The sequence below is a fragment of the Anopheles nili genome, chromosome 3, assembly GCF_943737925.1.
Source record: "Anopheles nili chromosome 3, idAnoNiliSN_F5_01, whole genome shotgun sequence".
Lineage (NCBI taxonomy): Eukaryota > Metazoa > Arthropoda > Insecta > Diptera > Culicidae > Anopheles > Anopheles nili.
Window position 1 is genome coordinate 13985060 of NC_071292.1, and position 26241 is coordinate 14011300.

Below are 26241 nucleotides of genomic sequence, written 5' to 3' on the forward strand. Positions count from 1 at the left end.
TTTGGCCTGTGGCCAAGATGGAGGCGTGGGTGTACTCTGTAGCTTATTCACCTTCGACGATAGGCACCGAATGTAATTCAACCCGAAACACAAAGGTGCTTCCTTTTTATCTGACCGTATTACAGCCGATTCGATTATTTGCACGGGGGTTGCATAAATTATGCTGCATGCTACCCTACAGTTGAGGATTGTTTAGGTGTTAAATACCAAAGAAATAAGACAACTTCAAAGCAGTTGGTGACGCGATGACCGGAACTACATCATCAAACCGTGTGTCTTTCTCTTTTGAACAATGATCGAATGAAACAAGTTAAGGCAAGGCAATTGAAAAGTATTAGAAATGAATTAAACGAAAAAACAATCTACAGGTAAAAAAGTTTTTCCGGCTTCCACTTATGCTTTTTCTTATTCCTATTTGCATCGTTTTTCCATCTCATTTCAACTGAAGCATAAAATAAGCCATGAAGCTTATTTTAAGACGCAACTCGATTGTCTTAAGAAAGAAAACTTCAGTTGCAGTATTCGAACTCGTTCGATGCAGTATAAGAGATATTTTACAAATATTAGCCCACAAAGGTAATTTACTGAAATACCAAAGTAGCAAAGCATGTCAATGCACCCGGCCTCAAAGTTTGGAGTTGAATTCAGCTCACTCTCGTTTTGTTGTACTAACGCTACGTAAATAAAGTTCTCTTTCAGGCTAAGTACATATAAACATACACATACTATGTATATTTAACAGTAATGACCTTCCAAGGACAATTTTCAGACAACAACTCGACGATCAAGAAAACGTTTCTAACAAAAAACGTCTTTTTGAGGAGGTGTACTTTTTAAATCCACTTCGTCTTCCCGGCCGCTTCTCGGACGCCCAAAATTTCCCACGAGTACGAGGCAAAATTACCTTCGTGCTCCCTTCCATGTCTGTGGAATGAAATACGATGTCTCCTTGAACGGAGGAAATTGACAGCAAGCGGTTGTTTTTTTTCCTCCTCCTCAGTACATGTGAAACTAACTGCACTCATCAGCTTAAAACACGGAAAGGGGCGACTACGGGAAGTAACTGCATCTTCTACCATCCATGCTCGATTTCTGAGCACACCGCCCGGCTGAAATTAGTTGCCTCCGACCAAAACTTCATCTACGGGTGGTTCGGCCTCCTTTTTCTTGCCAGAGACGAGACAAACCCATGCAAACCGTTCACTTTCCATCGGGTCTCGAAACGCGACGAAGGAGGGAAAATTGTCCGCGCTTAGAAATGGAAACTTTGTGCGAAGGGAACATCCCACCACGGTTCGAGAGCGAAACCCAATTAGCAGGCTACGGACGTGTGGTTGTTGAATAGAAGGACTCTTGCTCTGCTTCCCATCCCTTTGTGTCGAGCTTTTCCCGTCGCGAGCGCCCGTTGACATACCGGTGAGTGATGGCGGGTCGAGAAAATGGTGTTTAGAGCGAAAGAGGAAAAAAAGCCCATCGTTAAACAGGGGTACGTTCGATTTTAATCACTTCCGCGAAAATTTTACCACTTTAACGAAGATCAAACACATGCGATAGGGATGGTGCTTGCGGAAAACGTCAAACGAGCTACGGGATCGCAGGAAGAAGCTGTTTTCCACGCTGCTTTTCGTCTAAATCGATAACGATGCCGTTATCGAACACTTCGATACAGATGGCGTGGAATAACTGAGAAAGACCTGACTTTTTCTTTATCACGAGATTCTCGTAACGTCTGCTTCCAAACCATAATCTCGGACTACTATCAATGATCAAGTTCACCAGTATTTCTCCACCATGGCAAGCTAACACGTGACCGAGAATGATTCAGCATTTATGGCACAAAAAATGACACACGGCAAAAGCGAAGTGAAGTGAACGAGAAAAGTATCTTCAGCAAACTGTATATCTTCATTTAGGATCGTTTGAACATCAGTTCTCTTCAATCCACCTACCAAGCACTCCCGAACAAAATCAACTTGAAACATAAAAGCCCAGCAGGCGACATGACCCCCGCACGAGTGGCACAGCTCTCCAAATTAGATTAGCAACCGGCGTAAGGAGGTAGATGCTCAACCCAAGAAGTACGCCCCCAAGCCACCCCAGGGCCATCCAGGCTTAGCGATGAAGAGAAAGGACAATTCAACCCCGGTGCGCGACTTAGTGCGCGTAATTAATCGTGCATACGATGCGTAGAGCCCGAGAGAACCAACCCATCTCATCCGAGAGGCTGTGCGGGAAGAAAAACACTTTCCTTTCCAGAGCTCCACCACCAAGCCAGGTCCACCTGGGACTTCAATAGAGCTTTCACCAGACGGCTAAATCCAGCGACGCGTTCAGGACGCGCACAATTTCCATACAATTTAGAGCGCTCCTTTTGTGTCCGCGCCTTCTCCCGAAGGGGTTGAGTAGGCAAGCCCGCAAGTTTCGGACGCCCATCCGACGGAAGACGTACGCGTTCGCTCTTTGAAATGATCACCAAATCGCTTACCGACGAGCCATCGATAACAAAGACGCCGAGAGAAAGGCATTCATCGACCAATCAGCCGAAATCAACCTCCGAAATAATAATAATACAATAAATGCCGCCGCCATCACCATCGTACCGGCATCCAGAGATGTTAATGCGTGATGCGTAAGACGCGGCACATGATGTTCGGTGGAGCCACAGATCCACTTACCTCCAGCACATGATCCAGTTCTTTGGTTTCGAGATGCTTTCGGTCACCGCCACCGCAACCGTTGGCAGTGACGCTCCCGGCATCCACTTTCGTCATCACACCACCCAGCGGCCCGTTGCCAGGGCAGCCATCGTCACTGTCGACCGTCACCAGGTCCTCTTCGACTTCTTCCGAGTCACGCTCGATGCCTTCGTCATCGTTATCTGAAAGAGAGGAGGGAACGCAACAAAAAAATAGGGGTGAGTCTGGGTGTAGATCAACATGAATCAGGGCTCATGAATCAAAGCAGGCAAACGGGATTCAGAACGCGGCTAGTGATACCTAATGTTCGATAGGCAATTGAGCCTTTTGTGCGTTTTGAAGCACACACATCTTGTGCTCAGATACAAAACATGTGAGATTGGAGCATGGATTAGCATGTCTTGATCACGCGGGGAGCTTTATTCACGATCCAGAATCTTCAACATTCAAACCCACCGCTGATGGATAGATAGAACTTCACTGACGTTTACATCGTGTAATGATTAATCGTTGCCCGTACAACTCCATTGGGTGTTCATGTCGGTATTAGTTTGGGAAATATCCAGGTCACGGTTGAACATCTTCCAAACAACTCGTACGATTTATTGTCATGTGTGTTGTAGGTGAAGATTGTTGTAAAAAAAAAACCACAGTTTGGCACTTTAATAAACTTGTCCATTCATCCCATGATTATTTATGTCTTCAACTGAGATGTGTCGCAAAAAAATTACCGTTTGAAAAAACAGCCTCCACCCCTCGAAAACATCGTAACCCTTGTGGACCAAAACCTTAGCCCCGTAGAGTGAGAAGAAAGTTCTCATTCAACAACGGCTATCAACGCTTATCGCCACGAAGCAATCGCTAACGTCGCGTTTATTGGTTGGATTAGATCGAATTTATTATGCCACCCCCTGCGCAGAAACGCAAGCCAACAGGCCCGCCTTTCTCCGAACCGATATCAGCTCTAATGGTGCAGTAATATCAGCCGTGTGCGAGACAGAGAAATGGGAAAAAAGCAAACAACTGCGGAGATCTTCACCGGTTGCTGTTCGATCGTATCCCAACCGCGGCACTATCTGCCGTGCGTCGGACCAACGGGTTGCAGCGCACAGGTTGCAGATAGCTGGAAGGATGTCCGCAAAAGCAACACCCCACGTTTCCGCCGGTCAGGCTCACGCAAAACGAAGGAATAAATGACCACCGCTCGGGCACTGGGAGACGAAAGAAAACCGTTTTTCACCGCGTGTTGAGAGATAATGTTAATAAATGATCCCATAACTTGTGCCGCGATGCTCATGCTCGCTATACACCGTCATGGATTATATTCCGCTATCGCCATTGACCGCTGGACGTTGATTCGAAAATAGGCAGATAAACGACGTCCTAGCGTTCCTGCGGCAGTTCCCGACACCGGCTCGCTAGCCTCATCGAACGACGTGCGATCTCCATTCAGGACGGCGGTATGCGCGGAGCTTGGAGATTAGAAATTGCTACGAAAAATCTCTTGATAGCCATGAGTGTTTCGGAACGCGGCGTCGTTTAGACCATTTTTCTGGTTTCAATTCACCCGCCCGACTGCGTCGTTTTTTCACCTCACTGAGAGAAGGCCAATTGGCTAATGGGGGAATGGTATGAACTAACAGCACTAATGCATTATTTATGTTTCACCGCAACTGCGGCAGAGGATCGGCAGCCAAAACTAAACAAGTGCGACGCATTAAAAAAACAAAGGACTAAACAAACAGCACCCATTCAAGCTCGCCTTGAGATAGCGAACAAACAAATACTCACTGTCCCAGACGGCATAAATAAGCAGATATTAAAGTTAATCAACAGGGGATGTATTTATTTTCACCTTCTTGCAACAAGCGCAACGCATGCCCGGGGATAGAACGTTGCGTTCAAAACTGAGTTGTTTGAGCTTGCGTACAGTTAGATTCAAGTCTATTTATCTGCCTAACTAGAGCCAAAGGTGTAACCGTTCATGGTTGGGTAAAGGGCTAAGCTGCATTCACAAGTGGAAAGATTCCTGCGTCTAGATAAAACTCGCTCAGCAGGAATGTCTATTCACCTCTACTGAAATCACTAAAGAAACAATTGGTATTACGATCAGAACCAAGAAGGCCTTTCTGGGCTCCTTATACGCATTGCATCATTGTAAAGGGGTCACTTGTAAGCTAACGGCAGCATTAGCTCCCAATTAAATTCATTGTAATGCCAGTAATGAACTGTTCTCGGCGAGATTTCTTTAAATATTTATTAAATGATAATTGAATGAAAATGTGGCAGGAAAATTGACTGGCACTGTCATTCATTTTCCCTAGAATAAAGCGTTCGCAATGAAACAAACTCATCTTCTATAAATTAAAAAAGGTTCAAACAAATACTTAAACTCGTCGTATATGTGCAATGACTCTAAACCTGCTAGACCTGCTGGCCATGATGAGAAAAATATTCAATTACATGCACTTTAACGAGTAATATACATGTCCAACTAGTGACACCAGGGACGTCAAACATCAAATTCATTACAATAGTCTATTTAACGCCATTACAAATAATGGGCGTCGTACAATCATGACACACAATATCTATCAATTACCACGCTCCGCAATAACCGTTGCCACAACGATTTCTTCTGCGCCCTCTGATCTGCGGATCAATTTTATGCCAGTGTAAACTGTATTCCAAGCACCGTGCCGTGCCAATCGCCGTTGGGAAGGTGTCGCTTTCCACCATCTAGCCCCGTGCATCCCCTTCCAAATGATCAATCAATCCCTCCTACACAGAGAACGTTTCCACGCGCTTGCGGGTTTTCGATTGCAACATGCGCGAAACCATTATCATGCAGCACAGCGCCGCACGTTCTTGTCTTGTTCAGCAGAACCTGCCAAAATCGATAAATCTCTAACGTGTGGGTACGTGTGTCTGTGTTAGACCGCGTGTTCTAACGCGTAAAGGGGTTGGTAAATCGTGTTTTCGTGGCCCGAAGGTTGTTCCCTCGCACCGCAAACCACACTTGCACTCGTCCTTTGCCAATATCCACCGCTCTCAGCGGCCGAAGTTAAGCGAGCGTTGTGCAATGTATGCAAATTGTCCTCAAACACCGCTCCAAATTCCAGTGAATCATACCACCGGGCAACCACCGAGCGGTGACACGAATTGTACGGTCTCTGCAGTCAGAGCCATACAACATGTGCTATGGGTGCTGCTGTTGGAGTTGCTGCTGGGTTACTGACCCCTGAGTAAAAATCCCTCGCTCTCGCTCACTACAAGTACGGCAATTATTTTCGTGTTTTGATTCCCTTCTGATACAATTGATAAACTCAATCATAAAAAAGCGTTAAGGCACGAAAAGAAAAACAAACAATATGATATACAATGAACTTTTGCTTTTATTTTCGTCCGACATTCGACGGATAGGTTGTAATTACCACCAGAGAAAACAAGAGACTTCAACGGTAGCACAAGAAACGAACTTCTTGCATTCACACCCAGCGTGAGCCATTTTTAAGAAGCACCACTAGTTCATCCTGTTGAGTCCGTCGGTAGAATGCAACGCCGTTTCGCCCCACTATATTTCAAAAGGAAAACCCTGCGTCGTTTTGTAGAACGTTTTATATCAAGATAGATTTTTTTTGTTGTTTTGTACCTCTTTGACCATAACTGGGTCTTTGCCATTCTGTCGTGCCTCATGCAACGCGAAGCCAAAACTGCAACTATCGCACATTTCATCTGCACACACATTCGAACGCAACACGAAAACTACGAACGAAAATGCTCGCACGGTTGCCGGTGAACTTGCGCAGGGAACGCAACCTGCCGGCATCGTGGCGTGGGGACCTCTCACATGGTGATGATGGGCTTGCCCATATGTCGTGCAGGGCATTGCTGCATTGCAGTTCGTTCTCCTTCCCTCGCTTTTGCAGTGCGCATGATGGAGTGGCTGTTGGAACCGAGCGCGAACCGGTGTGACGCGGGCGCGATGCAATGGCATATTTATTTTCTCGGTCAGTCAGCCAGACAGCGTGATGTATTTATTATTGTTACAATTTTCATTAGACTTTTTATTCTCCCCACCCAGTGCGATGCTACGCGAGCTCGTACTGCACCTTGAACGCGTCATTTTTTGCTCACATCCGCTCGTTTGCGTGCAGCCATGTTTCGTATGTGTTGCGCATAGGATGTGGGATTTATTTTTACTCGGTTTTGCGTGGAATTGTGTCTTTTTCTCTCTTCGTTCTGGTTTCCAAAGACACAATCCTGCAATCGGAACGGGTTGGAATGAAGTCACCGCGAGATTACCGCAAAAAAAACGTTGATTACCTTAACATATAAGGAAGGAAACCTTCCAGAACATAATGAAATAAAATGTTACGCCACCAGAATGGAAATACCAAGCCTAACCTTCGATCTTTAAAAGCATTAAATAATTAATATATCGGTATAATAACAAGCGAGAAAAAATTATCAACATCTACCAAATATGGCAAAGGTCGCGCAGAAGGATACGCACACCCTACACATTCAACATTCACAATCACATGCAAGGCGTCGTATAAAATAAAATATCGATCTTACCCTGAGGGATCCATTATCGTGAAGGTTAGCTCAATTTACTTTTGAGCTCGCGTATGCACCAGACGCCTCGCTGGTGATTTTTATTGCCTGTCCGTGATTGAAAGTGCGAAATTATTCCTCTAAATTTCAACCCCACTCGGTCCCTCGATAGGGCCCGAACAAGATCAAGCCACACCCTGGTGAAAAAAAAGAATAAAAAAGGCAAACCAAGCTGACTTGCGCCGGCACCAAACCGGCCGAATTGATCGTGACCATTGATCGAAATATTTCCTCGTCCATGCTGAACGGGCACTGCTGCAGGTACTGTAATTTACGAAGCCCTGCATAAGCTGCATAAGCAACACATCGAAATTGTGACCATATGAATCAAATATCGATCCGAACGGCTAACAATGTGCTCAAAATATGAGCTCGAACAAGACCGAACCAAACCATCAAGCTTGCTTTAATTTCTTTTCTGTGTACTAACACAATGCTATCTGAGCACTTTTGCGAGCTTTTAAAATTCATACATGTTTCATGTAGGAAGGACCGCCATTTTGAGGTTGATAAAACAGATTGTTCTTTCGCCGAACGACCTCACATTGGGTGCCTTTTCAATGCTGAACCGTACCCGATCGAAGGACAGCCAGTTAGCAACTGTGCTTTTAGTTCGCCTTCCTGTAGATGGTATAACGAGCCATTTTTGTTTTCTTCTTTTCATTAAGGTACACTTGCGGCGGTTAATATTTTGAAGGTGACGAAATGGACCAAAGGTTTTACCACACGGTTACAGGGCCAGCGTAGTAAGATTTCCGAGCATTTTAAAATTAATTGATTAGCTGAACTAAGTGAAGGCGCAAAGCTACTGCATTAATGTTCTGGTGGGATGAAAAGGCATTCATTTCGTGCGATAAAGCTACGTTCTTCAGGCGTACTGTCGAAAAGATTTGCTGCCAACATAACGGCCAAACGTAGCGAAAGGAAAGCTAACGGCTTAAGGCGACAGTGGTTCGAAACGGCATTTTAAACCGTCAAAATGCGAAAGTTTGCGACAAATGTTTCTCTCCATTACATAACTCAAAGCATAATAATCAATTCAAAGAATGTAGGCGCTCATTCATAGTCCTTTTTTTGTATAAAGTTGTAGTGCATTTTTCCCACCTCACGGTTGGGAGTTGCATTTAAAACTCCTTTAAACAACACTTCACTCAAGGTAGGTTGCCGACCTTAACCGTGCGGCGGGGAGAAAATTTCTACTCAGCATGAAAATTTCATGCCATTCACGAGGCAGTATTTTCTTCGCCAGCGATGGCATTGAATTTCACGCCCGCATACCACCCGCAGTGAGTTAATGTTTTATGCACGAAATTATAATGAAAAAACAGCGGCATGAAATTTTTCGCGCCACACGCCACCAAACCTGGGGTCGAAAACTATGAAAATCACGGAAAACCTCCACGACACCTGTCGAACCAGCGCGTGCTCTTGGTTTCTTGCTGCCCATGCAGGGGTTCAACCTCGCATCTGCCTTTGTCTTGTAAGCGAATGCCACAACCCACCGCCATTTCGTTTCTCCGAATTGCCCCACGGTCTTGGTGGGGGTGAAAATCAAGGCGAATGTGCGGTACCCACCGTAAAAGTGCAAGAGGAGGTGCATACACGCTTTTCTTCTTCTTTTCATTCGCTCAGTTTCTTGAACGTTGCGGCGCAAGGTGCACACAAAACGAAATGGACTGGTGAAACGCTGCTTTGGCGGTTTCCCGAGCAGCGCTTTATACTAGAGACTGGTTTAAATTAGATCCATCCTCAGTGGTGTGAGAAGATACATTATCAGCAGAGCCATAAAGTTCAAATAATTTGCACATAATAATTTCCCACCCACCGAGAAGCCACCAAGATGCACGCGTGTCACGTAATGAACTCGAATGTCATCTCGGGGAAGTACGTTAGAAGGTGTTGGGGAACGATGTACAAGCAATATACCACGCGGTAATTACCACCGAACCGGGAGTTGCAAACAGCACACGCCACCAGAAGAATAATGGCCGTGCAGTTAAGAAAAGATTAGAAGAACTCGGTGCCGGAAATAACAGAACTGAACCGTTCGGACGATCCCGATCACCTTTGCTCTTCTCTGCACGAGAAAAAAAAAACAACCAAACACACGCCCGTTCTTTTAGGTTTTCCCACGATTTTCATACACAAAATGAATAATGAACGTATTAGGCCCGACCGGGGAAAAGGGAGAAATGAAAGCGTCGTCCAAATGATAACCAACAAAGAAATCACGCAAGAAAGACTTCAACGCACGGTAAGCGATGAACCCGAGCGGGCGTGGAAACGAAACATAAGCGCCCTCGCTCGAACACACACATGCACGCACGCACGCACGCACATTGGCGAGAAAAATCTTATTCTTCCCCATGGTGCTGGTGACTGCCTTCTGTGCCTTCTCCATTATCATTTTCATCATGTTGATCATTAACGAAAGCTAATGTGTGCCTCGTCGTCGAGCGAAACGAACCCAGTTCCTTGGGGCTGTTCCTGACCTCCACCAACCACGAGCACGACCATGGGCAGGGCCACTGCATTCTCATTCCACAGGATGGCCTGGGAACGACGCAAGCGAGCATTTTCGAGCCCAAGACACCTCACCACCGCAAATGCAGCCCCAAGTTTGTGGGTGCGTCTCGGTACGTCTAGTGGTTATAAAGGGATGCTTCTTATGCTGCTGCCCTCGAAACTCGTGTCCTCTCGTTTGCTGCGTGGAGCAAGGTACCGTCTGGATATTCTGCGGAACCTGACCCAAGCTCTTTCGCCTACTTCTGCATTATGTTTTGACAATGTTTCGCTTCGGAACTAAAGTGCCTCCGGCACACGGGGCACGTCATGTTGGACGCTCCGCTTCTCATGTTGGGTGAATGGGGGAGAGAAAAAATGGCCTCGACATCGATTAACCCGTTGCTGATGAGTTGGGATAAAAATATCTCACGCTTGCCGGTGCGTGCGTGTCACGGTGCCCATCGTCAGTCTACAACCGCGAACCACAATTAGGTCATCGCACGACATCCATTACCGTACTTACCTTCGGACGTCATGAAGTCGATCAGCTCCTCCAGCTCGTGCGAGATCTGACAGTCTTCACCCGTGGGCAGGTTGTAATCGAGCGCCCGGTATACGACGATGCCCAGCTTGAGCAGGATCTGGAAGTGAACGAAACGGGAAACGGGAACGGTTAGCCAAGCGGTAAATGACCAGCAAAAGGAGCGTAAACAAACAAGCATCGTGATAGCGTACAGGGCGTCGGTGGGTCAGTGGGTAAGCATGGTCCACCGTAAAACCGATCCAAGTAAACCGAATCAAACTAACGTGTCATGGGAAGACTGGAAGAAAATGCCCTGTAACCACCAAATGACTTCAACGGGCTTCGAGCTGCAGTAACCAGGAATGGCACAGCACCGTAGCCCCACAAGCAGACAGGTGAAAGCGTATCGCAAGCCACCGAAAGCCCAACGAAACTTCCGAGTGTAGTCGGCTCAATGGAAGCTGTGGCGGCTGTTTTTTTTTTGCCTCTCCCAACGCAACCGATTTCCGAACCATTCCATTCCCAAAACAGGGTGTTTTGAGGTCCGCCTGAGCTCGTTAGCAAAATCGGCAAACATCAGTTGGGAAGGAGGTAAAAGAGAGGCTTCGCAGCCAATAAAGTGCGTATCGGGAACAGAGCTTGTTAGGGTTTGAATTTCACCGGGCTGAGGTCGCTTGCGATACTCGACTCAAGGTTGCGTTTTCTATGCGATTATCGTAAAATTGATCGTTCCAAATTGATCATCGAAAACATGGCATCTAACTAGAACGGGTAGACCTTCGCATTGGTTTCGCCCTTTTGCGATCTACTTCACACCCTTAGACGAAATTAGGGCTTTTCACATTCACCAGCATGCGCTAGTGAATGTTGAGATGAGATATTTGAATGCTTTAGTATACTTTCATCAACATTAAATATCAAAAGTTTCAAACTATCAAGCAATCTCTTCACACTAAATTATGCTACCCCCTAGATAGATGTACCCCCTCGATCAGAGCATCTGTTGAACACTGTTCATGCCAATTATTGATTCATAACACTTCCCTTGAACAATCCATGACGGCATAACCTTGAATTGGTGTGATAGAAACCAGCTTTCCTTCCGACACGATCTTCAAACGATAAGTAAACAACCACTTAATCCCGTCTGATCCACTTACACCCAGCCCTATGCTTCTGCGCGCAGACTAAACCAAACATCTTAAGCACCCTGTTCAACATTCATCTGCATCATTTCGTGATATTTAATCAAAAATCATAAGAAGCGCCAACAAAGTTGCTAGCATTGCAAGACTCATTTTGACGATCCTATTTGAGTGATGGAAGCACGAGTGAAGAAAATGATTTTCTTCCAGCATTTCCACCATTAATTTCAGCCTAAAAATAGTGCATGTTTTACTGCGTATATTCCATGGGTGCAAGAAAACAAGCTGCAGATTCGAAGGCGAGATTGCACCGAATATACCCATTCATCGGCCCATTATGTGCTTTGTTCGAACAAAGAAAATGTGATTTGATGAAAGGCATGAATGAAAGATGAGCCACCACCTGGGAAATATGCATATCTTTACGAACAACAGCATCCTGCTGAGCCCGGATGAGCGTAAACTTATATTCGGCATAATTAAAATCAACGAAAGTTTGCTCAAGATTCAATGACCCTGGTGTCGAGTAAGTAGCCAAACATAGGAAGTGAAAGCAGGTGTTTCTAGTTGTTTCAAATGTGCGCTTGATGATTAATGAAGGTCGACTTCGTCAAAGCCACGCTCGATCCACATTTATTTGGTCAAACTTATGATATGAATATTCAATTGTTTTATATTGGTTAGAGAATGCATTTAAAGAATGTATTAAATTGCTTTCAACAGTTGATGATTGAATCGTTGATGATTCATTCTTACTAACAAACATAAAATGGTCACAATTTCAAACGACTTTGTAGAACAACAAAATTATTGATTACTCTTCTACTCAATGGCTGTTGCCTGCAACGATTGATATCTCAAAAACGCGAGCCTGAACCGGCGAAATATACCACGGTGCGAACTGAACAATCCCATTAAAACGCTCTAACACCGAACCAAATTGGTGATGAGATCTGTCTGCTGGGTCTGTCCTGTCCGAGGATTTATTTCTGCTGGAATTTAAAAAATGAACAAACGGCCAACCCGGCTACAGGTGGAACCTGTCGATGCGATCCCGATTGGTGTCCGTGGAGGTGTAAAACAAGAAGCGAACCAGCCGATCGTCGACGACTGATTACCGGCTGATGGATGGACGCGATCAAAGGGTACGATAAACATTCCGTGACCATGAAATAACCTCCCGCCGGGATTCTGATCGCGTATGGAATCCAGAAGAACATTCTTTTCGAACAGGGAGTGCCTGTCTGCTGATTGAGTCAGTGCCACTCGAGTCGAGCGACGCGTTGATTTCTGAAACGCTACGTAAACCTTTTCTTCATTCTTCGACGAGGTGTCTGAAGGCACAAATCAAGCAGTTCGATCGTGTGAAAAGATGTAATTAATCAAAATTACAGCTGTAATTTAATTTAACCGAAATCAGTAAGTACTCGCTTCCAATTAAAGCAACAGTTACACGCTCACATGCGTAATACGGAGATCGCTCATGATCAATGGCAAAAAAAACATGCGTACGTTCGTACTGTAAATCGCAAACTTGGTATCGTTCATGATTCCATATCATCAAAAGTTAATACGATTCTGCAAGGAGAGCAACATCCGCATGACCTTTGGGAGTTTTCGCAGTCCAGCTAGCTGTTTCGGAGTCGTTTCCCGTTAGCTTGAGCTTCGGTTTCATCATCGTCATAATGCTTTTCCACCTCACCGGTAAATAAAATCACACACGCAACCCGATCATTTTCCGCTGTAGGTCAGTCGACGAGATTACGAGCTGATCAATCAGGGTAGCGTGAGTGGTGTTTTTTTTTTGCAAGGAGGGAAAATTCCGACATGAATAGAGGAAAGAATCGTGCGAAAAATAATACCAAAAAACCGCAAACTCATACCAGGATTGGCACACTTTTAGGAAGCGCTAGCGTAAGCCTGCGTGTGTAGAGAACGAACCTGAAAATTCTAGCTCTATCGTCGTCTGCAGACGATCAACCGAACCTTCCTAGACAAGAGTGTGGTAGGCGGCGCGAAAACAAACGCACAATGTGGCGTAAAATTATCTCCAGTGCAAGGCCCTGTCGCGTGATGTCTATTATTATGCAATCAAGAACCTGGTGTCGAATCGTCGCAAAGGCAGCAGCATAAAACAACGAAAAAAGAAACAAAACCAAGAGGGATCATTTCAAGCACGTCCGCAAAATTATAGGCTTCATTTTCAAGGGTGCCTTTAGGATTCTTAATGAGCCACAAAAATGTTTAAACGCTGAGTACAAGGTGAACCCAAACCCAGCAGATCTTCTGCTAGCGAATTCATCGGACGAAATTCTCGTTCGGCATCCTCCAATAAATGCCACGATCCAAGTTGTAAAAAAAATTAAACGCGATCCGCTAGTTGCGAAAGGGTTTACATTCCAAAATGAAGCCATGTATCTGCAACCAATACGGGTTTGAAGAACAACCGCCATATGTAGAAGGATGGCGCTCTAGAAGCCTTGTGCTAAGCATGTTCCGAAGCCTGTCGAAGATGATAACCTGCCCTGCTGGGCAGCTGCAATGTTTAGCTTCGCTCTGCTTAACGGTGGTCTGACCGTCCCGATGTTGCCGAGGATTTATTGATTTACGATCGAACGTTTAAGCGCTAATGAACTGCCGGTAAACCGGTGCCCTCTAATCACCGGATGCATGAAGATCGCGTCGGCGGGGTTAGGTAATAATACAGTGACCAATTAACGGTTAGCATCTTTGTGATTCAATTAGCACCCTACGCTGAGAGATGAGCAGAACGCAGCTCTGTGGATGATGTCTACAACGGGAAACTGGTAGTTACCTCCAGCAAGCCGCTTAACTTCGCTGGCGAAAACTGGAACAGGTTCCAGTAGTCAAGAGTGTTTTTGAGCTTTTCCGCATTAAAGAAACTAGCTGCCACTAAAAACATCTGAATACAGCGACGAAACTGCAGCACAATGGTGAGCAACATTTGCATCTTGCACCTATCGAACGATTCAATTGGCATGTCAGCAGCAGCAAAAGGCAAACATACAGCTTCATACGCTTCCATCCATCTCCAGCATGGTCGCTTTCATTTCACCGCTTCGAAACTTGACCTATACGCTCCAATAACTTCGCGCAACCTCACCGATTGGCTCATTCGTCATCCTCCAAGCGCACCACAGGACCAATGCGATCTCTAAAACCCGCTAAGCAACATCTCCAGCAGAATATGACGTGGACGTGCAGGAAATGTGGCAAGCTCCTGTTTGCCGAACACCCACCACCGAAGGATTGTTGTGTCCGTCAGACGGCAAGAGAAGCGGAACGGGTGTCCGCGGGCAAGATGGATGGGACGAGAGAGAGAGAGAAAAAACGCCGCAAAACCCACTCGCCGGGTCCAGTAAAGCACGCGAGTTTTGCAAAAGCAAACGGATGCAGCATTGCGCCAGCGCGCGCTCGGCAAACAATCGCCAGCTGCGGGGATGCGTCTTTTACAGTTCAGCAATTTCTCCAAATATCACCGGCACGAAGCGAAGTGTGGCTATCTAGCTGTTCGCATCTACTGCGATCTAGCGTCGCGGTTAGTACGATTGCCAACTTCTCCGGCCTCCGATCTACGCCTTGCACTGCTGTACACGGGATGGTCGTTGGCTTTCAGTGTCGGTTGGATGACGACGGATGTGAGCTGGAAGTCTTCGGGAGGAACGAAAAATAAACCGCAACCGATGTACCTTTCAAATGTTCATATCCGTGTCGATCCGTAGAATCGATAACGAGTTCTGCAATTACTCATACCCCCATTTCGAGGTGCAGAACAACGACCTGTTCGAATTCTCGCCTTTAGAGGCGTTATTCAGGAGGCATACTAAGAGGCGTACTGCAGACACTCCAGCGCCATGAACAGCCACATTTCGAGCTGGTAGCTGTACCCAACAAGTCTTACTCTCACCTCGACGAAGGGATTTCGGAAGAGGAACTACTCCGGTGGCTTCCTGCCTGCCAGCACCATAAGAGGTGAATGGCACCGCCTGGCAGGCTCACTGCCATTTCTGCAGTGAGTGTGGCCCAACGACAAACAGACCGTAGCATGGTAATTGGATGCGCTTCGTACACGCCGTCACCGGAGTTCAAACAGCGCGTTTCACGTGGCCAGTGACATACGACGACCATTAACCCATAATGCCAGGCGTTCGCCTCAGCTCGGTAGCTTCCTGCAGCCAAAGCGAGCTGGTCGGTTGGGTAGGCAGCGTGGCGCGGGACATCGACAGCGCCATCATGTCGAATCGCCATGTTGCATTTCGAATTTCACCGCAGCTCACCACGCGAATGGCAACGCGGAAAATATCGTCAGCGGCGTAGAAACCTCGGAGGCCCCTGCGACATGTCGTTCCATGTCGCTCGCACAGTGGTACATGAGACAACCTGATAAGATAAGGTGTATCGAGGGCTATTTCGCATTACAATCTGATGATTTCGATGCAATAAATACAACAAGCAAAACAAGCGCTACGTCAAAACGGGATTGATACAGTTTTCTCACTAGTTGTACGAAAGCTTTAACCATTTGGTCCATCGGCTCGAAGCGGGTTTCATTTTCCTTTTCTGAACGTCTAACCCACCCCAGATTAAGCTATCTTTGTGCCAATTCACGTCTTTCGATCAAATTAATGCTCCACTTCATGATCGTTAGCATTCCGTTCCGAGCGTTTCAGCTAGCAAAAGGTTGAAAGGTTAGCGCCGTAACGGTTTGGTATGAGCTAGCGATGAATTTATTGAGACGAAACCAACTTCTGACAACGCTGAGCATAGCCACAGGGTGCCCTGACTGTAGTTCCTGCAAACGGTGTCTCTACCCCTAACGGCAGGGTTCGCAAAAACGAAACGCCACTTAGAACTCGCTTCCACCGTTTGCAGGAAAAGAAGGCTCAAAATCGTGTCCCGCTTTCTGAGCGGTGTGTCGAAACGGCCTCTCGGACCTAGAAAGGGTACACAAATTTTGACTCAATTTTGCTTTCCGAAACGATTCTGGCCATATTTCTTTAGCTCCCTCAATCCCGGACGGGTTGCTCGTTCGTGTAAAAGGATCTACTGAAGCCGTGTCGTCGGGTGAATATATATATTTACCTCCTTGCTATGTCTTGCCGGTTCGATCGATCGCGACACGATGGGATACAGGAAGAAATGGAAACCCCGCGGAACAATGGAGCCCATGGCGCGGCTCGATCGTGATAATTTATGATCGTATCGCAGGCAACTTATTCACCCTCCCGTTTCGGTGGTTCCCATCGATGGTGCCACATATTTTTTTGTTTTATATTCATGCAGCTATTTTACAGACCTCAAAAATACTGTCTACACTCAATTACCCAGCCACCTTGATTATTGGGGTTGATCGTAACGCTAGCCACCCAATCGGTACCGACGAGTACTCCGCTCCACCAGGACCTCTTATGGGTCAGTGGGCCAGCATCTGCTAGGTCGCACCAGAACGGTGACAGATGGTGTTCCATGCTCTACATACCCAGACGCAGTTAGGTCTCGTGCTTCGTACACCGCCCAGTGAACCCGCGTAACCAGAAATCGTGAGTTCACAAATGTCACGCGGAGTCCCAATTTGCGTACCGTGATCGATTTGACCTGTCTCTTCCTTGTGGTGATCCCGAGCCAATGTCCGCTCTGTCATGGTTGCTAACGATCGCGGCCAAATGGCGATTATAGCGAGTGTACCGGAATGGTGCGTGCGCTGACCAGTCATTGCTTAAGCTCGGCGTCAGTCCAACCTCCGTCGGGTTCTCATCCACGTGTGCGTGTGGCACACGACAAGACACCAACAGAGCAACAGAAGGGGGTTGGTTTGACATTGACATTTACGGCCAGACCCGGCGCAACCAGGGCGCACACAGCCAATCGATAAACGGACCGAAACCGGCCAAAACAATCGTCATCTTCGGCGCGAGTTCCAGTTCCGTCAATCAATCGATACCGCGAACGCGTCGCGTGAGCAGCAAATCGTTCCGAATGCGGCCACGTTTGGGTAGGCCCGAGTCACCTCGATATGACAACCTAATGACAGACTGTCATTTTGAAGGTCCGTGCCGGTATGCCTCCCCAAAACGATCCCCCATCTGAAACAAGCTTCTTCTGGCCGCCATCGTGTTCTGATGATCGATCGAAAGTGCGCCCGGTAGTGTACTTTACCGGTCTAGATACGATAAATCGATCGATATGGGCTTTGATAGAGTGACGATGGAAAGGCAGCGGGTGGAAATTGACCATCCCTTGTTTGGTTGTTCCCTTTGGTGACACATTAACTGGTGGAAGCACATTAGCTTGGCTGGTAGGAGCTAATTGACACGTACATGGCTCCAGCTGTGCACGCACATCGTAAGTGTTATTAATATTTGCTAGGTCCTTGTCGCTGTGCAAGCAATGGAATTCCGTATCTATTTCCGGAAACATGTACTTTCCGCAGTTTATCACAACCGAGAGGGGATAGCACCTGATATAAGATTCGCACTGTACTAACGCATACTCTATTTTTGCTATGAAATGATTTGCTGTTTCAGTTATTCATTGACAACATTTCGAAATGAAATCACCATAAATCTTTACTTTCAATTTTCAACATTTCCATCGATTGCTAGTACAATTGGCACAGTAACCTTAATACACACAACAACGCAAGCTAACAATTTTTCATCTCATATGTTGCAAACTACATGCGTCCAAAAGCTAAAGGTATTGCAGGTGTACTCACTCTTTCTACGAGCATGATGATGCCGCAAACATCAGCATGCTGGTCAATTTCATGCCCACTCATCGACCAGCAAACATTCCACAGTAATTCGTTAGCTCAAATTATCAGTGAATGGGGCCAATTGGAGCATCATACGGCTCATCAATTTCATGTCGACAGTTACGACATTTCAAATAATTTTTGACACCCCACTTGAAGCACGTTGACTTTATCTTGGATGAAGTCTTTTGAATGTTTGCACATTGCCTTCTTAATAAACCATACTTTTTGTGGTACGGAATTTCATGAGACTGTTTTAATGAAGGATGTTTTTTTATTCTATGTGACAAGATATGGTATTCACACCAAGAACCCACGAGTCATCAATAATAATTCAGAAGACACACGACTTCCTTCCTGCGTAAAGCTGAACCATTCCCTATTCGAGATGATCTGTAACGGAATGAGTTCGTCTGTTGAACCCTGCCCGACATCAGCTTACAGCTAAACCCTCATTCGCTAACGCTGTAATTTGTGTTTACGAAATTATTACCCCGAAATACGGACGCCGGAGCCCCAGCATGGTATGCAATTATACGGCGCCTATCTATTATTCGGAGGGAAAGAAAGACGATTAGGTTGGCCTGTGCTCCAAAAGTCTGCGAAAGCAGCTCCAACAGACAAAACAACCAATCGCAGGTTGAAGTAAAGAACATCGACGTGCTAGAAGCACCGCGAGACTGCGCTACGGTACGGTTATTGGTAATCACACAGATGGAAAGTAGAGAAACACTCCAGAACCACCTATTTTCTATTTCCTCAAAGTCAACCCATTCATATACCGAAGCGCTACGCGCCCAGGCATCTTTCATGAGAAAGACGCAACGGACTCAGCCAATTACAAAATGTGCTCAGCTGCACGAGTTCTTCGCCGCGGAAAAGCTCCACCGGGCGCAAGATGCGAGAACCGGTGTGCTGCTGTATTGTTATGCCAAATAGACGGTGAAGGTTTCTACCACACCACGACCATATGTGCGCCAGATCTTGGCCGCGGTTCGGCTCGGCAAACTTTAGAACATGTTAATGGGTTCATTGAGCTTCTCGGAGGAAACAATGTGAACGGATCGCGCAATGACCGCAACGTGCTCTCCCAAAGAGGCAATTTTGCAACACCCATATACACGAAGCGAAATAAAATCCACTCCAGACCAAGTTCGGCGCCAATCATCGTCCGTCTGACTGCACCACAGAGTGGCCAAACTTCACGAACCTACGCCCAAGAACGGGCCTATTCCCGGCACGCCACATACGGCGAGAATGATTCATACTGAAGCTATTAAAACGGCCCCGGCATCGTACAGCGTTCACGTGCCACACGCTCTTCAGGACAAACGAGGTACTGTTGGCGTAATCGCTGGACGTAAGATAAATGCGCTAACTTCAAGGCACGCCGAAAGTGGCGCATGTAGGATTCTTACCTCGAGAAATGATCTAGCAATTGTACGGTTCAAAAAAAAGGCCCAAAGCTCTGGGAGCGCCCGGGACGTGTTCTTTTGGTACGGACAAGATCAACAAAAAGTCGCTTTTAGCTTTCTGGTTTGAGTGGGGGTATATTCTTTAGCTAACTCTTTTACCACGGCCAGTATCCTGCTGCTTAGTTTAATAGTTATATGGCTACCCATTACAGATGCTAGATACACATCATGACATGGACGTTCAGCTTAGCAATAAATGCATTCAGGCTTCTCATTAGTACCTCTCAAATTGAAAACAAGCCATGTAGAGCTAAACTGTTTTTCACGTGATGCTCCACCGCAAGTAGCCACTCAAGAAACCAAGCATTCTCTCCTGAACTCTCCTGATCTTGAAAGCCTATTGATGTGAGAAATGACCATAACGACAACTGATATTAATCCGACCTGCAGCTTCGGCTTCAGCTTATCCTGCCGAATCGCACAGGACCCATGCTGGCCCCTGGTAATGAGCAGGTTTAGCTGCACGAATTCGCCATATAATTGCAAATGCATTTCACGCGAAACCAAGCGAAACTGAATATGAAATGAAGATCGCGTTTACATCCTGACGCCACGGGCAAACTTCTGTACAGCTTTTATATTGTTCCGATCGATTGTCCGCGCGATGCAACGCTGGCAGCGGACGAACACGAAGGGTAGCGATTTCCCAGCTATCGTGACCTACACGTTTCCTTGGGGGTTTCCTTGCACCAAGGTGCAGGGTAGCGCGAGACAAATTACGTAACACAAAGAACTATAAGGAGCCCTTTTTGGGAGAAAAACACAAACACGAACGATAGCATTCACCACCCTCGGAGTTTCCCCTGAAGCTGGGAGGAGTAGTGTTGGTGAGTCATGGTGAAATGTCCACGTTCACACAAGATGCCCACACAAACTGACCGCGAACCATCGAAATGCATAAATTTTCATACCATCCGCGGCACTTTTCTCAGTTGCCTTGTTTGGAAAACGTGACTCAAGCGTTTGTTCCATGAGCTTCCAGGGGGACATCAAGCGAAGCAGTATTGTTTATGCCACTCTTTTTCTCGTATCCACGATCCACGAAGAAACCCTTCCAAACAACGTTCCACTGCAGCAGCAGCAACGCAACATCGGTCCAAGCACAACTTGGAACACCAAGACCAGAGCCTGTGAGCCGCAGTTTCCACCATCCTTAGTACGTTTATAATAGCGCCACATAAGCAGTATCACCGTACCGGATTCGGCGACAATTTTGGCGCCAGTTTTCGCAACCACCAACCAGCAAGTCAGCTGGGAATGCTCGTGGACTCTAATGGCTCACACTAGCGAGCAAGTAAAGGTCAGCGCCAGGGCAAACCTAAAGGAGTTGGATGTAAATACTGGCGCCAAGCAGCTTGTCGGGCAACACCGTAAATCATGAAGCTGTGGTCTAGAAAATGAATTCATCATACCATGCCGTAAGGCTCTTTAGAACGGTGTTAAAGAACAATGCCAAAAGGGTACGACGGTTTAATGAAATGAATTCTAACAATCACTGAATAAATACATTCCGCAAAATCAGCAGGATTGCGGAAATGATTTGAACATTCAGATAGGTTATCAATCACTTTGATGCCAATGGGACGCTTATCTAAATGTCATTAACAGCTTGCTTATCGCTGACAAGAGTCGATAAAAAGAGTGATCAAAAAACAGAAACAGGAAAAATCCTCACCACTAATTCAGCAAGACTAGGCTTTTCAAGACTAGGCAGCATGAACCAAGCGCACGTATTCCCAATCGAATTTTCGAGATACTTCGAAAAAAATCTAACGCACCTCGAACACATCGATCCCAGAAGGGCTGCTATTTTGAGATTAGGCCACTGTTAGCTTTTGGAAACGGCACCCTGCATTAAAAATAAATTTGTTCCCGCCGGCTAATCGAACGTGGCCCAAACAAGAAAAAAAAACACTAAGAGCGCCAGAAATAAACGACTCTTCTCAAACACAACCACATCGACCGTGGCAAGGCGCGATATTGGAAAGTACACGACCGCGATCGTGGGTCGTCCGATGCACCACCGGAGCCGTGGTGTATTTTTGGGACCCATTTGGCCTACTAAGTGCCCTTACCGGTACGAACTCGCACACTATTTCTGGAGCATGACGTGCCGTTGCACCAATTAACTTTCGGTTAGATAGTTCCGTAAATTCTTCCCAAACCTTGCACCAGATCAGATCGCACCCGTTCGCCCGGTGTTATCTGGTGCAATGACTGTGACATTTACGGCCGGAATTCGACCGCGTTACGAACCAGCAGCGTGTGGTTCGCGTTTCGTGACTTAAGAAACACCACTCCAGTGAGTCGCGCCAGACGCGGATCGGTTTCGCGCGGCACCGATTGGCAGGCGAAGTGATAAATTGTCTACCAGAGCCCTTCCGCAATGCGGCAAGTAATAGGCAGTCTCGATCAAACTTGCCAAACGGTTTCCTCCCTCTTGGCACGTGAGAACGAAAAAAAAAACACCAACCACCCGACCACCGATTGCCGAAAAATGCAAAGTAGTGCAATCTTTCGCCATTCGCGCTGTCAAAGGCATGACAGTTTTGAGCCGCTCGTTACCCGTTCCGTGCTCGAACCAGCTCCGATAGGGCTCTATTTCGATCGAGAGTTTGAGGAAAATCGTGTGGCCGGCAGCGTCTAGCGTGAATGGAGAAATTGAGGCGCCCTCTGGCTGAATGATCTAACGTTCGAGCGCAAGCTTCCCATCCTCTTGCCCGGTGTTCCGAGGTTTGCTGTCCCTACTGGGGGAGGCATCCTAGGGCACGAGGAGCGCAAAAACCACCGCAGAGGGCCACCGTCGAGCTGATGCATGTTTAGCGACACTTAGCCCTTGCCCGGGCATTGCCGCAAGCCACGGTAACGAGCAAAGGCGAGCCGTGAGAAATTTTGTGCTCCCCAATATACCACGGATCTCTGCCCGTGTCCCGTGGCCAAGGTGAAGCACTCCCGCTGGAGTAGTCTCGTTTCGCAAACACGGTTCTTTTTTACGGATTTCTGTCTGCTTTTTTTTGTTAGAAGAGAAATAAACGAGCGCCGACGTGGCTAGAAGAAGGCCTCCCAGCACAACGCGGCAACAAAAGCTTGGCAGCGGCCATCAATCGGCGGCAAAGCTTCACCGCAGCTTGAAATGGTAATACTTTTCGGCTGTTTATCGGGAAGGGCATAAGAAGAAAAGCACACAAAAAAAAAAACACTCCCGCAGTTACCTCACCGACCAGGCAAGGCGCTCGTAGTCGCCAAAGTCCGCACGGCCAGTTGCTGGCTTCCAGGTTCGCACGGCACAACTCCGGGCGCCGGCGGCTTGAAATCGAAAGTGCACGATTTTAATTGTCGTGATCAATTAAAATGCAAACTTCCCGCGTATAGACCTCCCTTCGCTCGTGCGGGCGCTACCGAGGGAGCCAAGGAAATCTAAGAGGCGTTGCAGGACCACGGAAAAGGTTATTTTGGATGCGTTGCGAAGCTTTGCCAAATTGATACCCCGCCACGCGGTGATCGCACGGTGTAACGTAACCCTTCACGCGCACGGGAAACCGACGAAAAATGCCCATGGCCCGGAAGTACAGCACGCGCAAAAGGTTGCGTCCGATGTGGAAGGGCGGTCTACGTAAGGCTCCAACGGAACAGGCCGTTTGCCAGCCGAACTTTCTACTGTGAACACCCCTAACGCGTGTGTGTGTCTGTTTGTGCTCACGCAGGAGGATGTGATTATTGCTAAAATACCGCTCAAAATTACCCTCTCCAATCGATGCGGACCTCAGCCGGTTGGGATGCAGACGCGATCGCATGTGTGCAAACAATTTGCCACACCGCATTCGGGGTTTTGTAGCTCCTTCAATCTTCTCTTCTCCGGTCGTGGATTGCAAAACATCATGAGTACACCCTTCTGCATCGGCCACGAATTGAAAACGAAAGTGAACTTCCCACCGCAGGTCGGCGATAACATGGCTGGCCGGTTGCTGGCCTACACCTTGGCCCCCAAAAGCCATCCCTTCGGTTCATGCTCGCTTGCTGGTTCAAACACACACGGCACAGACCACCACCGTGGAAATCCACCCCACTAATGTGCACCCTTGAAATGTCTCGACATGGTAGCACGAGGTAATGCCACCCAGCCCACCCCAATCATGGGGCGGAATCGGAAAATCACCACCACCGTAAGCGCGAGTAAATGATGCGCCATCGAGACCTCACCAAATTACATGCGCCACTGATGGTGTAAGTGCCATGGGGGGGGGGGGGGGGGTGAGACGAATCGATGGCGAGGGGGCGTGTGTGTGTAACGCCGTTGTAACGCTGACCGATCGGGTGCTTTCACTGGACGCAGGGTTCGCTCGAAATTGAAGGCGTTATCCGACGGGTACCGAGCCCATCAAAACCACACTTAACGCACCGAAAGCTCAAATTCTTTTAATAGCTAGGTGTGGTGTGTATGCACACCGTGTGGGTAATGCTGCAATGAGATAATCACACACCTCGACCGAACCAACAATCCGGTGGCTGTGACTGAACATTGCCTACCTACCGGTTAGTGTGCCCTTCTGTCAAGTCAACCTCGAGGGCTTACTGTTGCATTATATCTGCAAGTGTTTCGCAGGCGCCTTCAACCAAGGCGAACGAACGACTACCGGCTACACCTCGAGATCCTGGGCAGGCGACATGCTGCTCCGGACGGAGTCGGCGAGGCCACGTGCGATCGCGAGAGAGTGTGTGTAAGTAATCATTAATCATTGCCATTTCACGGCTGGTTGCGTGGTTGACGTTGCCTGAAGGTTGACTCCACTCGCACATCCTTTGCATGACAGATTCATTTTTCTTTCATACCACAAACAAGTTCCACGCGCAGGTTTTGCCACTCTTTTCGACCTCTTCACAATCGACAAATGGGAATCTCTCTCTCTGGTGTCGAACGGCAGCCATCGTTCCAAGCTGTCAAGCTGTCCTCGTCTTGTTTGCTTAAGCATGTACAAGATCCTGACGATCGGGTGGGACGTTTCATTCTAGCCCCGTGTCCTTGTCGACAGGGTAACTAAAACGGGTGGTTTAACAATGCTGCATAGATGCTCCCGTTCACGCAGGCAGTGTTCCACATAATGACTTGAAATAGAAAGGTACTTGACATTGGCTTGGAGGTGTTCTTTCATCAGCTGCGCTCTGTTTGACGTTTCGCTTTTCTTTGCAACGTCCTGCCACTAATGGGTACCTGTCCATAGCAGCTTCTGTACTGCTGTGTAGCCGCTTTGAAGCAGTTGTAAAACGACAACTTGATCGCTAGTATCAAACACGCCCCGGACTTCTAGGTGTGCTCGCTCGCAAATCTACCTACTCTTGCATTCCTGACTAATTGCCACGGCCAGCCAGCCTGCTAGATCGTCATCGAGGTAACTCATGCACGCGGGCACACCTTTCCGTTGATGCTGCATGCAAACAGAAACCAACCGTGATGACCGTGAACTTTCGCCCACACAATTTGGCACGCGAGCGCGACGAACAACAGCGCAACGGGTTCTGTGTGCAGGTCAACACTCACGCGCACGATACCAGCACTTCTCTCAGTGGGAAAACCCGGGCACGTCACCAATTTCACCCACCTATTTCAGGTTCAATTTCACCCGCGCTTTGATCGAAAAAGGGGTTGATCGCGAGATCACGCGCGTTTGCGTTTCTGAGGCGGAAAAACGATCGCTGCATTCGCACGCGCGATGCATCTCGTGCATTCGTCGTGCCATTCTATCGGACAGGGAGCGTGCGCTGAGCCGCGGAAATCTTGCTTGGGGAACAGCTAGGGGACGTGTGTACGTGCGGCAGGAGCACATTCCGTAACGGAGCGCTCGATTTCGTTGACCAGCGGATGGTGTGGCAACTGTGGAAAAACTGTGCCATCGGTGAACGTGCATCTAGAAATTCGAGCCCGACACACGGTAACGTTCCCGGGAAACTTTCGCTCTCGGAAATGGGGAGAAAAATGGGAAAAGTAGATTTACCACTTTGCTGACCAGCAAAGCCCGTGGCATTCCATCAGTGGGCGAAAGGCGTTGACTTTGCATTGACATTCAAAACCCCGTTGGCGCTTCGGTACTCTTTGATCACTTGAGGCTCCAAAAAGAGTCCCGATTTTCATGGATTATCCTTCAACAACACCAACAGCCAAAAAGCTCGCGCCACAAATATACGACGCCACCGACGATGCCGCACGATTGCGCTATCAATTATGATGCCCATATTGAGCCGCACTGAGAACTTCCATCCGAAATAGGCCATAAACGCGGACCATTATGCCCGATCGAAAGCACCTTCGCAAGGCGCGCTTGGGAACCGTAAGATCGCGAATGCCCTACACCGACGACAAGGGGGTGGACCGCCGGATCACGCTGGGTGGAGAAAAGGGTGGCGCTTTCCATCTAATCAACCATTGACTTTCGTAGCCAGCTGCAAGAGACTTTGGCCGCTCTCCCCAGGGTATGCAAAGTCCCATTCACCCACCGCCCAATCGATC

The 26241-nt window shown here is 47.5% G+C and overlaps 1 protein-coding gene across 1 annotated transcript in view; it reads right to left on the bottom strand.

The window, feature by feature from the left end:
* Nucleotides 1–26241, bottom strand: part of LOC128722820 (protein spire) — a 110370-nt gene that overhangs the window by 50581 nt on the left and 33548 nt on the right. Inside the window, exons 3-4 of the mRNA XM_053816501.1 lie at nt 10345–10462; nt 2676–2878 (exon numbers count right to left, since the gene is read on the bottom strand). Coding sequence (XP_053672476.1) covers nt 2676–2878; nt 10345–10462 — 321 coding nt within the window. The remainder of the gene's footprint in view (nt 1–2675; nt 2879–10344; nt 10463–26241) is intronic.